A 15,445-nucleotide genomic window follows, 5' to 3' on the forward strand; every position below is an offset into this window, starting at 1 on the left:
GAGAGAGACACATGAATTGATTGCTCCTGCATGGATCCAGACCAGGGCCAGAGATCAAACCTACAACCCAGGTATGTACCCTTGACCAGGAATTGAACCCATGACGCTTTGGTGCAAGAGCCAATGATCTAATTACTGAGCCACACTACCCAGGACCTAATAAATATTCTCAATATTCACTAATGGACTTAAGGCATTTGAGGTGAGGAGTGTCAAACAAGACAAATTTTTGCACTTGCTGTTCCCTCTACCTAGAACACTCTTTCTCCAGGTCATTGCACATCTGGCTTAGATCCCATGTCACCAACCTACCAACTTGTTTATTTGTCCTTTGCCTGTTTACACACACACACACACACACACACACACACACACAGTGCTCGGCAGATAGTGTATGATTAATATGTGTGGAGTGAATGGATGAGCTATGACAAAATATACATAAATAGAAGTAAGGACTAAAGGAAAATATATAAATAAAAATAATGGTAGTTGAAATGGGGAAATATGATATTTTTTCCTTTTTAGTTTCTGTAAATACAGTATTGTTGTTTCATTTAACAACAAAAACCCCTCCATATACAAATAATTATCTATGTTGAAGTGGAAATTTTTTCCTTTTTAGTTTCTTTAAATACAGTATTGTTTCATTTAGCAACAACAACAAAAAAAACCCTCCATATACAAATAATTATCTATGTTGAAGTGGAATTAAAAAGCTATCGATAGTTACTTTGTGAGGTTGCTGAAAATTTCTTTCTTCTCATGATGCTTTATCTTTTGGCTTTCTTGCTCTCGTATAAACCTCTTTAGTAGGAATTTTCTAGAGGACCTTAACCTGAAGACGGCCTGGCTTCCTGGCTTGTGTAATTCACTGCACTCCATTCTGCTGGACATTTTGCCAAGAGGACAACATCCTGAATGCTCCACTGAGGGCCCCTTTCAAAAACAGACACACCTCAGAGGCATTTGGGTTGGATTCCAAAACACCTCAATAAAGCAAACCAAACAAATTTTTGGTTTCCCAGTGTATAAAAGTTATATTTACACTACACCAGTCGTTTGCAAACTGCAGCTCACGAGCCACATGCAGCTCTTTGGCCCCTTGAGTGTGTCTCTTCCACAAAATACCACGTGCGGGCGCGCACATTCAGTGCGATTGAAACTTCGTGGCCTATGTGCAGAAGTCGGTATTTTGTGGAAGAGCCCACTCAAGGGGCCAAAGAGCTGCATGTGGCTCGAGAGCCTCAGTTTGCCAACCACTGCACTAGACTATAGTCTATTAAGTGGGCAATAGCATTATGTCTAAAACATGTGCATTCCTTAATTAAAAATACTTTATTGCTAAAACATTCTAACCACATGTGAGCCTTTAGGAAGTTGTAATCTTTTTGCTGGTGGAGAGTGTTACCTCCAATTTGTGAAAAATGAAATATCTGTGAAGCAGAATAAAATGAGGTATGTCTGGGCGAATAATGTCTGGGCCAATTCTGACACCTCACACTCTGTCCCCAAAGGAGAAAGATGAACTTCTCCATCCTGTCTATGCTTATGAAACGTTCTCACAAATATTAAATCTCACCATCCTAGAAACATTTATTAAGATGCCCTAAACAGTCCTAGCCCGTGTGGCTCAATTGGTTGGGTGTCATCTTGTGCACGGAAAAGTTGCTGGTTCTATTCCCAGCCAGGGCACATGCCCAGGTTTCAGGCTCAATCCCTGGTAGGGGACATGCAAAAGGCCACTGATCAATATTTTGCTCTCACATTGATTTTTTTTTCCTCTCTCTCTCCCTCTCCCTTCTGCTCTCTCTAAAAATCAATAGAAAATATTTTTATTAAAAGATGCCTTAAATACAAGGCACTTTGTTGGGTGTTGTGGAGGGAAACAAAGGCATTTATTTATTTACTCATTTATTTCTTTATATTTTTTCTTAAATATATTTTTATTGATTTCAGAGAGGAAGGGAGAGGCAGAGAGAGATAGAAACATCAATGATGAGAGAGAATCCTTGATTGGCTCGCCCCCTACTTGGGATGGAGCCAGCAACCTGGGCATATGCCCTTGACTAGAATTGAACCCGGGACTCTTCAGTCCATAGGCCGATGCTCTAACCACTGAGTCAAACCAGCTAGGACCATTTATTTATTTAGTCAACCTTTACCCTTTCCCAAAATGATTTAAAATAGTTTATGACAAAAAGACATGCAAGAAGGAGGAGGAGAAGGAAGAAGAAAGATATAAAGGACAACCAGAAGGAGGAAAAGGAGAAGGAGAAACAATTGAGAACTAATTAGATGTAAGTAAAACTAGAAAATTGTGACCAGATAGAAGAATAACACCACGGGAACCAACATCCTGAGGTGGCATAATCCTTGAAGGTAAACATTAAATTCATCTCTGTTTATAAAACTGGCTCTTGCCTTCCAACAGCTTAAAATTAAGCAGAGGGATGAAGACATGGACATAAATGATTAAAGGGATTAAAGAAGAGCTGGAGCACCCTAAGTAAATGCAAGGGAACCCTGTGAATGTAACTACGCCCCTTGGATGGTACATGGACTGTGTTGTAAAAATGCCAATAGTTGTGTGAAAACTCCCCAGCCAATGCGACAACACATGCCTGTGAAAGTAAGCTCTGATTCCACGAGGGTGCCTCCCAAGGTGGACTGCAAAGGCAACAGCGGGCTGGGCCAGCTAAGGGCATGGACTTCAAAGCCAGAATGTGAGGTTTAACTGTCAGCCCTGCCACAAACTACCTGTCGACCTTGGTCAAGCTACCTACCCTTAATTCCTCATCTGTAAAATGGAGACGGTAATCATACTGGACTGGTAACATTGCTGTGTGAGAGGAATTCAGTTAATATATACAGTGCACTTAGATCAGTGCCTGGGACACAGCAACTATTCTGACAGCACTAGCATATCCGTGTGGGGGGAAATGAATCAAATTAGTTCCTTATCAACTTAATGCTGGAAATGTAACTTGACACGAAGTTAATAATGCCCTTTATGTGATGAATTTTAGTGTGAACATAATAGTGATATGCATGTTTCCCATTCAGCCATTTACCCTCAGCTTGTAAAACATTTTCAGGAAATTTTGAATCATGACTCTAGGAAGGATCTGAGACATCAACTGCTGAACCCTTTATGTAGCTAAGACGGTCAAGGTAAGAGTGGAGGTCCAGGCCAGAGTGGTGGGGGTGGGAATGGGGCTGGCCAGTGCTCCATTACCAACAATGCTAGAATCCAGAGCAGACGCCTGAGTCTTTCTTCTCTGCTCTCCCCACAAGGTGTTGACGAGACTAAGACTGATTATTGACTATTCTTGGCTTTCTAGTCATCTCAAAGGCATTTTAATCTATTAAGAATTTTTAGTTCAATCAATATTTATTGTGCTTTCCTATGGTAGGAACTGTGCAAGATGCTAGGGGCTAAATGGTGAGCAGGTCAAATGGCCATACTTCTGAAGACCACACCATAGCAGGGGATGCAGGCACTTATGAAACGATCATAAAAATAGATGCTGATTGCAGGTGTGTAAAAGTCTACAAAGTCTACATGATCTGGAAGACATACTTAATAAAGGAATTTGGACCAGTCAGGAAAGGTTTCCCCAAGAGAATGACAGCTAAGCCTAAATATGGGCAAGGTTGAGGGAAGGAAAGATAAGGCAAGTGCTCCAGACAGATAAATCAGCAAAAACCCTGTGGCTGGTGGGAGAACAGAGGGCCAGGGTGCAGGAGCGGCGGAGTTGAGAAGAACGAATGCTCAAAGGAGGAAGTCAGAGAAGTAGTTCAGGGTCAGGGTTATGCAGGCCTTGAATATCACCTTAAAGAGTTTGGTTTCTATATTAAAATAAATGGGAACCTGTTGGAGGAGGTGGCATGGTCAATTTTTTCTTTTAGAAGGATTACCTCAGTGTGCTGATTGAGGAGGCAAAGCATAGACAATGGGTGGGCCCTTAGGTAGTGCCAGTGGAAATGGAGAAATGGAGATGGATTCAGGATACATAGGCAGCAAAATCAATAGGGCTCTGATAGACTAAAGGAGCTAGAGGAGAGAAAATGGAGCGTATGATGCCATGCCAGCCTCTGGTTTGCAGAATTGGATGGCTGGGGACTGGTGGCGTTAACTGGAATGCTGGCAGAGAACTGGAGTTTAGGAGGGAGCAGAAGGGAGAGTGGTACTAACCAAGGAACCAAATTTGAGGGGGAAATGTTTTTAAAACTTCGAAGCCATTTAGTTTAGGTTTTTCAGTATTTTATTATGGCACACAGGATTGAGTATGGTACATTATTCTTCAAGTAATTCTTAAACCAACCAGCTGTTTCCATTTGGCTAAAGTTACTTTTTTACATGTAATTTGCATCTCTCAGATTTACCATGTGCAGCATCCCATGTTTAATGAACATAAATGTGAAAAGCTTGGTTTCTGAGGTGACTCCTAGTTTTTACAGAAGCCGATGTACTGAGAATCTTCATAGGTTCACATCCATAGCATCATGGCAGATAAAGCAATATATTCTACCTATTTATGTGGCAAAATGTATGTAACTAGAAGTAGGTAATGAGAAGGGATCAGATAACTTTAAAAGGAGACCACTTCGCTTTCAGTTTAAATTCATTACTTTTAAAAGTTGTCTAAAGAACAAATATTCAACAAAATTAGCTGACAAAGCAATTGTGTAAGAACAGAAGCAGAACAGCGGATAATCAATAATTTCATCAACATTCCACATCAAGTGCAAGTGCAGGAGCTTTCATAACTTTGCAGCGGACGGAGGACGAGTGGGGTGTGTATGTGATGTGGTGTCCAACCAGTTAGAGCTATCATTGAAATAGTGACTCATAACAATTTCATTTTCTGTATCTGTAGTTTTTTAAAGTTTTAAAATGGGTGGCATTAAATGCTATTTACTTGAGGCAACAGAATTAAGCTAGCAACACACTGAATCATGAGTTCAGGATTGCAGGCAACATGTTTGCAATAATAATATCGAAATAACTTTTGATATTCTTAGTCTCTGTCCAAATTTATACATTGATAAAAAAAATTACTCCTTTTGATTCTATCATTTACTTGGTTTTTCAACTTTTTCCCATGATATTTAGACTATATATTTTAATGTGGTTATAATGATGGACAGGCAAGACTCAAATTCTCTCTAAATTGCATTTTTATTATATAGTATTGTTTAAGTTACCTGTTTACCATAAACAGTATACTTATCACATAACTTCAGAATTGCCTCCAAGAAAGTCATTCCCAACATTATATAGTACATTTTATGGGGGGAAAAGTAGTTTGCTATTGATAAAAGAAAAAGAATCCCAGGGACTCCCAATTGCTCAAGTTTAGTATCAATAAAAATTTTGAGGGGAGAGATTTCATGAATGATCATGGCCTAACTGTATCCCTCAGAATGACCAATTAAAGGGCAAAAATACATTGTATTGTTAAATTTTTGACTTAAAAAATGGAGGTCAACAGTCCACTTGCATATGACCTATATTGATGCCTTCTGTAAGATAGTTTAAAAGTCAATAATCACAGCAAAAAATGTCATTCAGTGTAACTTTATTTACTGTTTATTGCACATGATTTGAGGTCTTTCATTTCTAACCACCGAAGACTCAAAGGACTATTTTTTCCACGAAGTTTAACGTTAACATTAGTGAATTCATGTATTCATGTGTTTTTATTGTAAACGTCTGAATTATTCACATTGCCATAGATCCTGAACTCATAAGCGTGGACCATGCACAGGCTGGCAGCAAGCCAGGAAGCCACTCTGCAAGCAAACAGATACTCTGCATAAGGAGAAAAGTCATAGCACAACATTTAATGTCCAACCTGAGTCACCTCAGAATGTTACATAGATTGACTTCTTAATTCATATAGTATCGGGAACTCAGCTGCTTGGTTGGTGATGGGGTTGACCAGGTTTCGGGAGGGTTATTCCTGAAATAGTTAAGGGAAGGGGGGAGGGGGGGGCTCAATCTTTCTTCTTGGTTGCTTGCTCCTCCCCAGCACCTTCCTCTTTCTTCTCGTCCTCAGCTTCTTGGGCATCTTCTCCTTCACCTTCACCTCCTTCTTCCTCCTTGGCGTCCTCAAATTCTTCCTTGGCACCTTTAACATTAAGAAAAGTACAAATTCCAAATCCAGGTTAATTCCAGGCCAAATATATCTGCTTAGGTATTGGGGGAAATCACGTCAGAATGCTTCCCAATAACCTCTCCGCTCTACTCTCCCAAACACACGCCGCTGACAGTGCCTGCCAGGAATGCTTTGCCCCTGAACACATACTGAAATACAGTGAGATTACTTCTAGGTACTGGAAGCTCTCCAGGACCTCAGTATTTCTTTTATTATTATGCTTAGTATTTAGTTTTGTTCTTTAGGACACCAAACTGCTGTGGTCAATGAATATATTTTCAAATGTTTAGTAGGAATGACAAGACCAGGAGGAGGCTATTTCTAAATGCTATTTTCGAAAAAACTACCAAGCTAAGCAGAGCTGTGTATGTCTGGGAAGAGAGCCAATTTGAGAAATCAGGTGCTTACTAAAGGATAAGTGTATCATTTAACATCCTAAACTCATATATGAATGGAACTTCTTTGGAATAAGCAAGGCTTCATTTATCTTATTCATGTCCTAACAAATACCCACGCTCAGCTTGCACTTGAAGTTGTACGGTTGTTTATTTTAATCATACCTTCTTCCTCTTCCTCTCCTTCCTCTTCCTCAGCCTCTTCCTTCTCCTTCTCCTCCTCTTCAGCTTCTCCTTCAGAGGGGGGCTCATCCTTAGCTTCCTCAGCTTTTGCAGCCTCAATGGTCTCCTCCACCTCGATCTGCTCCTCCTGGACGTGGCTGGTGTAGTAAGAAGGGAAGGAGCGAGCGGACATCAAGTAGGAGCTGGTCTGTAAACCACCGTAGGCAGATCGGCCAAAGACCTGGGAACTCTGGGAGTAGCCGCTGGCCATGCTTCCCACGCTGGTGAAACTGAGCCGGGTCTCCTCACCTTCCAAGAGTTTCCTAGGGAGGCAGGGGCAGGATGGGGTTAACAAACATGAACACAGAAAATGTGCTGAGCTACTTGCTCTGAGCCCACCACTCATCGCCTTCGCCTAATGCCACACCCTTAAAGGCACATGCAAACAGGAGCAGGGGTGGAAATTTCAAAACCTAGTAACTGGAGATGTTGTGAAAGAGACCAGAACAAAAACAACAACACACATTTTAAAAAACTTTTAAAATAGTCCTATTAGATTTAAAATATAATGGGAAGCTGGAAACAGGACTCATTCTTACAGGGATAAATTCTTATATACTTGTCTAAATACCTTCTTGGAAAAAGCCAGAAAGCAAACAATTATCTCAAGGACTGTTCTTGAAGGTTTCTGATTCAACATAAATGAAATCTGATTTTCTTGCTGAGGCTGAATGGCTGTGGCCTTGGTGCCTCAGTGTTTACCTGTACGCTGCAATCTCAATGTCCAAAGCCATCTTCACATTGAGGAGGTCCTGGTATTCTTTTAAATATTGTGCCATTTGTGGTTCTCAACTCATTTTCCAATTTGTTGATTGTGTCCTGTTGGAAGACAAAAAAGAAAAGAAATCCAAGCATACATCCCTACCACTATCATTTTACTTGTATTATAGCGGCAAAGGCCTGCGTTTAATTGGACTCAAAGTGCACACCTTAAGAAAAATCTCCCCTAAATCAACTGCCTTCTCTGTTTAACCTTTCCTTCCTTGCAAAAATAAAAAATAAAAATAAAAAATCAGCTTCATGAAACACGAGATGACAACAAAATAACAAATTTTAAGAAATGATCAAAAATTATTTGATGGAAAAGAATATTTTTTGTTTTCTTTAATTAAGTCTATGAACTTCATAAAATGCCTTCAAGGAACTAAACCGATTTTTTTTTTAAAACGTTGTCTCTCATTCAATGCTTAACTCTATCCAGGTCACATTCAAGAAATACATTTATTTATAGGAGAAAGAAATAGGTTGATAAAAATTTATTTTATCTAAAGTATTTTCTATGTTGCTACATGATTTTTCCTCCTCCCTAGAAGATGATGATCCTTTAAAAAAAAGGTCTTATTGTGAATATCATTTCCTATTATAGTTTTGAGTATTCCTATCTACCTGCTAAGTTAAGGTAAAGGAGTGATGGGTAAAACTAATCAGAAGCATGCTGGTTGGTCACAGGTATTTGTCGAATCAAATGGTCCAATCCTCGATGCAGAGCAACTTGTGGCTAATGCTGGACAATAAGAGAGGCAGGCCAGAGGCAACGCCCAGCTGCCACCCCCACTCCTTCTCCCACCCCACGCAACATCCTGCAGGGCTGGGCAGCTTTAATGCGGAACTTAGATTCCATTGCACCAAGCACAACTTCCCAGACCTCAGTGTCGCCCCCGCCAAGGGCCCCATCCCTCCCAGACCAAGAAACCAAGTCCTATGCCCCTAATACTGCATGCAGAGGCCTCATCTCCGGTCTCCACTTTTGGGGCGCGCCCTCCTCCCCCCACCCCGTCCCCACCCTCGATTGTGCAGCCCTCACCCCTAACCCCCGTGTTTTGCCCAGCGCCATACCTGCATAGCACTAATGTCGGCGTTCTGCTTATCCTCCAGCTCTTGCAGCTGCTTTTCCAGCGCTTCGTTCATGCCCCGGCATGCTTCGATCTCCAGGGTCTTGGCCTTGAGCAGGCGGCGGCTCTCGGACACCTCGTCCTTGGCGGCGCGCACCGCGTCCGTGTTCTTGGCGGCGCTCTCGGTCAGCACGGTGAAGCGGCTCTTGAACCATTCTTCGGCGTTCTGCATGTTCTTGGCAGCCAGCTTCTCGTACTGGGCGCGGATGTCCTTGAGCGCGGCGGAGAGGTCGGGCTTGGAGGACACGTCCATCTCCACGGAGATCTGAGCGTATTGGATCTGCGCCTGCAGCTCGGCGATCTCCTCTTCGTGCACCTTCTTCAGAAAGGCGATTTCGTCCATCAGGCTGTCGATGCGCTTTTCGAGCTCAGCGCGGGCGAGGGCCGCCTCGTCGGCACCTTTGCGCGCCTCCATCAGCCGGCCCTCGGCGTCCTCGCGGTTCAGCACCTCTTCCTCGTAGCGCGCCTGCAGGCTGCGCAGCGTCTCCTCCAGCCCCTCTCGCTCGCCCTGCAGCGCCTGCTTCTCGTTGGTGGCGTCTTCCGCCGCCAGGCGCAGGTCTCGGATCTCCTGCTCGTACAGCGCCCGGAAGCGCGACGGCTCCGAGTGCTTCTGCCGCAGCACCAGCAGCTCGGCTTCCAGGACCTTGTTCTGCTGCTCCAGCTCGTGCACGCGCTCGATGAAGCTGGCGAAGCGGTCGTTGAGGTCCTGCAGCTGCGCCTTCTCCTGCGTGCGGATCGACTTGAGGTCGTTGCTGATGGCGGCTACCTGGCTCAGGTCGAGGTTCTCGAGACTGGGCATCAAGGAGCCAGAGCTGGACGAGTAGCTGCGGCGCACGGACAGCGAGGAGACGGGCGCCGAGTAGCTGGAGTACGCGGAGCGCGCGGTGCTGTAGCCGCTGCGCACGCTGGAGATGTGCACCCGGGGCGTCTCCACGTAGCGCCGCTTGTAGGAGGTTGAGTAGTACGGCTCGTAGCTGAAGGAACTCATCGCGGCGGCCGGCGCTCCTCTGCTGGCGGCAGAGACGGGGTCCTACAGAGAAAGAAGAACGGGGGAGGAAGGGTGGAGGGAGGGTGGATGGCTGTGTGCGGCTCGGCGCGGTCCTGCCACCCCTATTTATACTCCGCGAGAATTCTGACGCAGCCGCGATCGATCACCGCGCCGGGGCCGCGGGGGTGCGGCGGCTCGTCCTCTCCCACTTTCCTCTGAAGCCTCAAGTTTTCTCTGAGACCCCACACTCTCTCACTCATTTCCTTTTCCTCCCCCCGCCCCAGCCCATCCCACTTCTCCTTTGATCTCGTATCACCTAGATTCTGAGGTGTCCCCAATAACCAGTTCTCCTTTCCTGATGTCCAGACCTTGGTACCTCGGACACATCCTCTCCCCCTGACTCGCCCCTTCCCCACCAGGGGCCTCCGCATCGCCCCCCTTGGTGCATATGGTGACAAGGCAGTGCCTCCAGGGCCCTGGACATGCAAATGGTCGCCAGAGGCTGCAGGTCTGCGGCAAGTATGGAGGAAAGTTTTCTCTCTTTGTAGCTGCTTCTCACACTTGCTTTCATATATCTCGCTTTCTCCTGGTTGTTTTTCTTTAACGCGCTGCTTACACCCATGAAACTGCGGCACTGCAGGTGTTGACCTGAGCATTTCTAAACCTTTAGTTAATATCAGCCTTTCGGTGTTCCTAGATTTTCTCATTTCTTTCTGAGGAATGAAACCACCATTGCGTGTCGCGGGAAAGGAATGAAACCACCATTGCGTGTCGCGGGGTGAAACGTGTAGGTAGAGGAAAGCCAGGCGGAGAACGGTTTGAAACTAACCGGCATGAAAATTAACTGCAAAGGCAGCGGTGAGCCCCTCAGCGCGTACTTCATACTGTAAACGCATCCTGCATCTTCCTCAAGCTAAATTCCTGCGTGACATTCCCAACCCCGTCACATGAAAAGTCCCTTCCCCTCTTTTTACACCTGTATAGCACCCAACCTGATGATTTCAACCAGCCGTGCAGGTGGCTGGCTGGGAGGGAAGCGGCTGCTGCCAGCCCGGAGCCCCAGGGAGAACTCAGATCCGAGATGTCTCGTTCTTGGGCGGACAGAAAACAGCTGCATGAATCTCTACCCGGATTCACTCAAATAAACAGGGAACAGATACAGTCAGGAATCCATGGAACCCCTTTAAGAAACACCCAGGTACCTGAAACAGTGCGCCCTGCACCACGATGCTGTCCTGCAGTCTGCAGAGCATATTTATTACCCGTTATGTTAGGGAGTCCATCACTTTCATGAGCGGATCTCAGACATTGGCATAGGACACCTAACATTTTTCTAAGCAAGCGTTTAATTTTTATTTTACTTGTGTAAGAGTGGCATTTGATGTGCAACTTACTGTTGTTGCTGCTGCTGCTTTAAGAGGCAAACTAAGGGGAAACATGGTAACAGTTTTCAAATAAGAGAAGCCAGAAGTTTTCCGGGTGATGCTGAGAAGGTGAGGTACTTGCAGCCAACACCACAGTTGCCTGGCGGCACTGCACTGCTTTCCCCACAGGACAGGAACGGTGGGTGAGACTTCACCTCTGAGGTTCTTTGCAACTCTCAGAAACCTGTGATTCCTCTTCCTGGCAGAGGGAAAGACTGCAGCAGAGAACATTGGGAAGGGGGCGGGGGGGGGGCGGTGTTCTCCTCTGTCTTAAATAATGCAACTTTCAAAACAACTTTACTAGCTTAAATCTATCAAGAGATCCATCCAAACTCAATCATTCTAGGGTGTCAGGCCGATGCCATTAGGTTGTCCTGAATTTCAGTTGGCCCTGGCAGACAAGCTAGGGCACTTATCCTGATGGCTTTTTTATAGCCTACTCGTCCTTGGTCTCCCCATTCATCAGTGATTCAACAGCGGGAAAGGCTTCTCTGGGGAGGATGAGGAAGGTGGGAGAGAACCTAGATGAGCCATATTTTTGTCTCTCCCAATTACATGAGGATAAAAGTGGCAGAATGGATTTTTTAAAACCTGCTCCATGTAAACCACATGGTTTCACATTCAGTGTGTGTGAGTCGGCCTGCACCACACTCTTAGGTATTCATGAATTCATTTCCTTTGTGCCAGCTGTCTTGCTTCCGAGTTTCAGGTCACCCTCAGAGATCTTAAGTCCATCAGCGATTTTTTGGTTTTTGGTTTCTTTTTGGCCAGGACTCTGATTGAAGCCTCTGACTGCAGAGAAGGCTTCCCAGGAAGAGGGAGGGGCTGGTGGATGCTGCAGGGGCGGTGAAATCTGCAGAGGAAGAAATCTGTAGGGCACCTGCTGCCATCCTTTGGGAAGCACACGGGAGTGAGGAAGGGAGGGAACAAGGGCTCAGAGCCCTTGGCTTTTCAGAACCTGGTGAACAGGAAGTGGAGAGAGGGGCAGATGGCCTGTGCTTAGGAATGCAGATCCCTGGTTTGTTCTGGGTGTGTGTATTTTTAAAGAGCTCCTGGCATAGCCACTTCATTCCCCACTACAGCCTTGCTTTAGAAGGGCTCCGGAACCCCTTCAGTGTCTGCGTTTTGGTGACTCTACCTTCAGCCTTCCTGCCAGGTGCCTGCCACTTTTAAATATATTCTGTCCAGTCATCCTTCTTTTTTCAATCCTCTTTGCAGAATTGTGCTCTGAATGCCACGTGGCATTTATTGTGTGTGTCAAAGCAAAGTGAAAAGGAGCAACTTTTTTAAAATCTTGATTTTTCTTCCACCTAACTATAAATGTTTTTGCGTTAGTGTTGTTTGCAGTGGTGTCGCTATTTCTTTAGAAGGCGTTTGGGTGTTGGTGCACACTTGTGCATTTATTCTCCTCTAAGCATATTCTTTTTTAAATGTGTTTTTATTGATTTCAGAGAGAGGAAGGAAGAAGGGTAGAAACATCAGTGATGAGAGATCATCTAACTGTGACCTCCTGGTTCATGGGTCCACACTCAACCACTGAGCCACACCAGTCGGGCTATAAGCATATTCTTTACCAACATGAAACTGGTTGAGGGCTGCCGAAAAAAACATACTCCTAGAAGATAAAAATTATTTAGAAAAGAAATATGGAAGTATGTTGATGAAAAGTAACATTTCTCCCATACTGGTTATCCCTGTAACTGCAACCTCCTGATTCATGGGTCCACACTCAACCACTGAGCCACACCAGTCGGGCTATAAGCATATTCTTTACCAACATGAAACTGGTTGAGGGCTGCCGAAAAAAACATACTCCTAGAAGATAAAAATTATTTAGAAAAGAAATATGGAAGTATGTTGATGAAAAGTAACATTTCTCCCATACTGGTTATCCCTGATATTTCTATAATCCCCTGCTATCTCTATAATCCCCTAAGGGACTGTTTGAGGTAGTTTAGTTTACAAGTAACTATGTTAACATTACCACAAAGCCCATACAATGTAACTCTTAGAAACACTGAAAAAATTTTAGCTTCTTCTCCAGGGCCAAGAGTCAGAAAGCTTCTGACGGATGGGACCTGGTGGCTTTTCATTATTCTGAAATGCTTTGGCACAGCGGGAAATTCTGCATTGGCCTTAGTTTTGAAAAGCTCAACTTCAAGGTGAAAGTCTTATGAGGCAGGCCTCACGAAAAGCATTAGTCCAAAGAACACGAGAGCAAAGTTCTGCCCCCAGTGAGCTGTGGGAACAGTCCTAGTCCAGAGCAGCAGATGGGTCTCCATTCAACCCACCATCAGGTGGACACCTCAGCGTCAGCAAAGCCGGCTTCAGTGTGTGGGTGCAAGGAGGAAAGAAGGATATAAACACGTGCAGCACACCTACCCTACGATGGGCCTTTGATTTCTATCATTTAATAATTACAAAGTCCCTGTGATGGTTTTTATTCAGAGCAAACAGCTGAGGCCCAGAAAGGTTAAGTGTTTTGCCACCTCACACAGCTGCTTCAACCCTAAGCTCTGTCTGCTTCCTGGGTAGTGACCCACTGATTACACAGGCTGCAGCCACTGGCATTTGCTGCTTCCATATGTGTCTGTGGCATCGGTAACTGCATGCCACAGTCTGCAGAGTCTGCTGTGTGAGCAGCAAACCTCGCGTGTTTGGGGGACCCTGATATGAACTGACTTCTACCACGAGGAAGTTGTTGCTGAGCACGTTAGATTCGGACAGCTAGTGGCCGCAATAGCCTGCATATGTGTAGGTCTCTTAAATGCCCCCAAGTAAAATAAAAAGGATCCTACCAGTGGAAACTGACACATAGCTGGTGATGTCACTTTTTAACATTACTCTAAACATCGGTTTGCAAAACACCTTTCCTAGAATTGGTGACCTAAAATGCAACTTAGCTGATCTAAACTCTTTCAAATAACTACACCATGACGTCCACCTTTTTTTTCCTAACAAAAATACCTTCATTTTCCACTCTTATAAATAGGTTTTCTTTGGAAAAGTGACCTTAAAATTATCATTAAAAAAATACAAGAAAAAATGCTGGTACTCACCATCCCATTACTGGAGTTTATCATGCTTTCTATAAATCTTTAACTCTTTAAAAAGAAACATGAGTAAAACCAGCAGAAAATGTATAGTGTGTGGAAGCCACAAACATATTTCCTCTGTTTCTTGTAACCGGTTTATTATTTCTTTGTACAGTATCCTCACCATAGGAACAAATCTTTAACTCTTTAAAAAGAAACATGAGTAAAATCAGCAGAAAATGTATAGTGTGTGGAAGCCACAAATATATTTCCTCTCTGTTTCTCGTAACCAGTTTATTATTTCTTTGTACAGTATCCTCACCATAGGAATCATCATCACGCATGAATCTCTCCTCCCTTGGTGATATGTTTGAAAGAAAACTTCCCCACTGTAATATAAATATGCCTGGTTTTACAGCCGCACATTGTGAAATAATGCATCAGAAAGTGTGCTATGCGGCTACATAAAACTCAGATTGCAGCCGGCAGGAGAACGCCAGCGGAATAGGTTAAAACGGAAAGGCACGGTTATATTCAGAACACGTGCAGTGTCAGAAATGACCGAGACTTGCTGCTGTCCAAGCAGAAATGATGTTGGCAGGTTCAGACCCCTAAATGCCTGCTGCTCGGAACTTGCCAAGGTAATGTCTTTCTCCCCAGAGGCCTGCTCCACAGTGCCTTGCCCTTAATCACAGTCACGAGGCGCGGCGCAGAGGTAAGAGAGTAAGCTGGGGACATTGAAGGGCTCAGTTTGCAATCACTTCAGGCAGGTCACAGCCAGACCAGCCGGAACCAACAGTGCTGATCCTGTTTATTGAATTGTGCTTTCCTGAATTCAGGGAGATAGAGGCATGCTGTGCACGCTGCTGCTGCTGCAATTTAGGGACTAACTAGCCTCAAAAGCATTCCATGCGGCGCCTGGGTTTCTTTGCTGACCTTTACAGTGGTTTAATCAATTAGTCGGAGGAATGCGAGGTTGACCGTTTGCAAAGAGAGAGCAAAAGCATTTCCGTCTGCAAGAGACAGAGTCTCGCAGGGCCCAGGACCGCAGTGCGCTGTCTCGCCCGCGCTCGAGGCTGCGCGCTCGCAGCAGAGGCGGCTGCAGATTTGCAAATGGGCGGATCCCTGGATTCCGGCTGTAAAGCAGGCAGGCTTCTGACACCAGGATATAGAACACTGGCTTTGGTAAGTTGAACATGCAAGAGGCCGTCGGGATTAGAAAAGTGAAACTTGATGGTGTCTAAATGGCTCATTGATTGATTAAATAACTCATCCATTCATTCATCCATGGAGTCACCACCTGTCAGCGGAACCTTCTAATGCGA

General features: G+C 44.7%; 1 protein-coding gene across 1 annotated transcript; it reads right to left on the reverse strand.

Annotated features, from left to right (window-relative positions):
* Nucleotides 1-4,250: 4,250 nt before the first annotated feature.
* Nucleotides 4,251-9,825, reverse strand: NEFL (neurofilament, light polypeptide). The gene is given in 5 exon segments (XM_005885920.2): nucleotides 4,251-6,137; nucleotides 6,725-7,044; nucleotides 7,484-7,561; nucleotides 7,563-7,600; nucleotides 8,618-9,825. Coding segments are annotated over 5 exon segments (1,614 nt in total). The 5' UTR covers nucleotides 9,662-9,825; the 3' UTR covers nucleotides 4,251-6,003.
* Nucleotides 9,826-15,445: the final 5,620 nt, after the last annotated feature.

Source organism: Myotis brandtii, unplaced genomic scaffold (assembly GCF_000412655.1).
Source record: "Myotis brandtii unplaced genomic scaffold, ASM41265v1 scaffold94, whole genome shotgun sequence".
In the NCBI taxonomy this organism is placed as follows: Eukaryota; Metazoa; Chordata; class Mammalia; order Chiroptera; family Vespertilionidae; genus Myotis; species Myotis brandtii.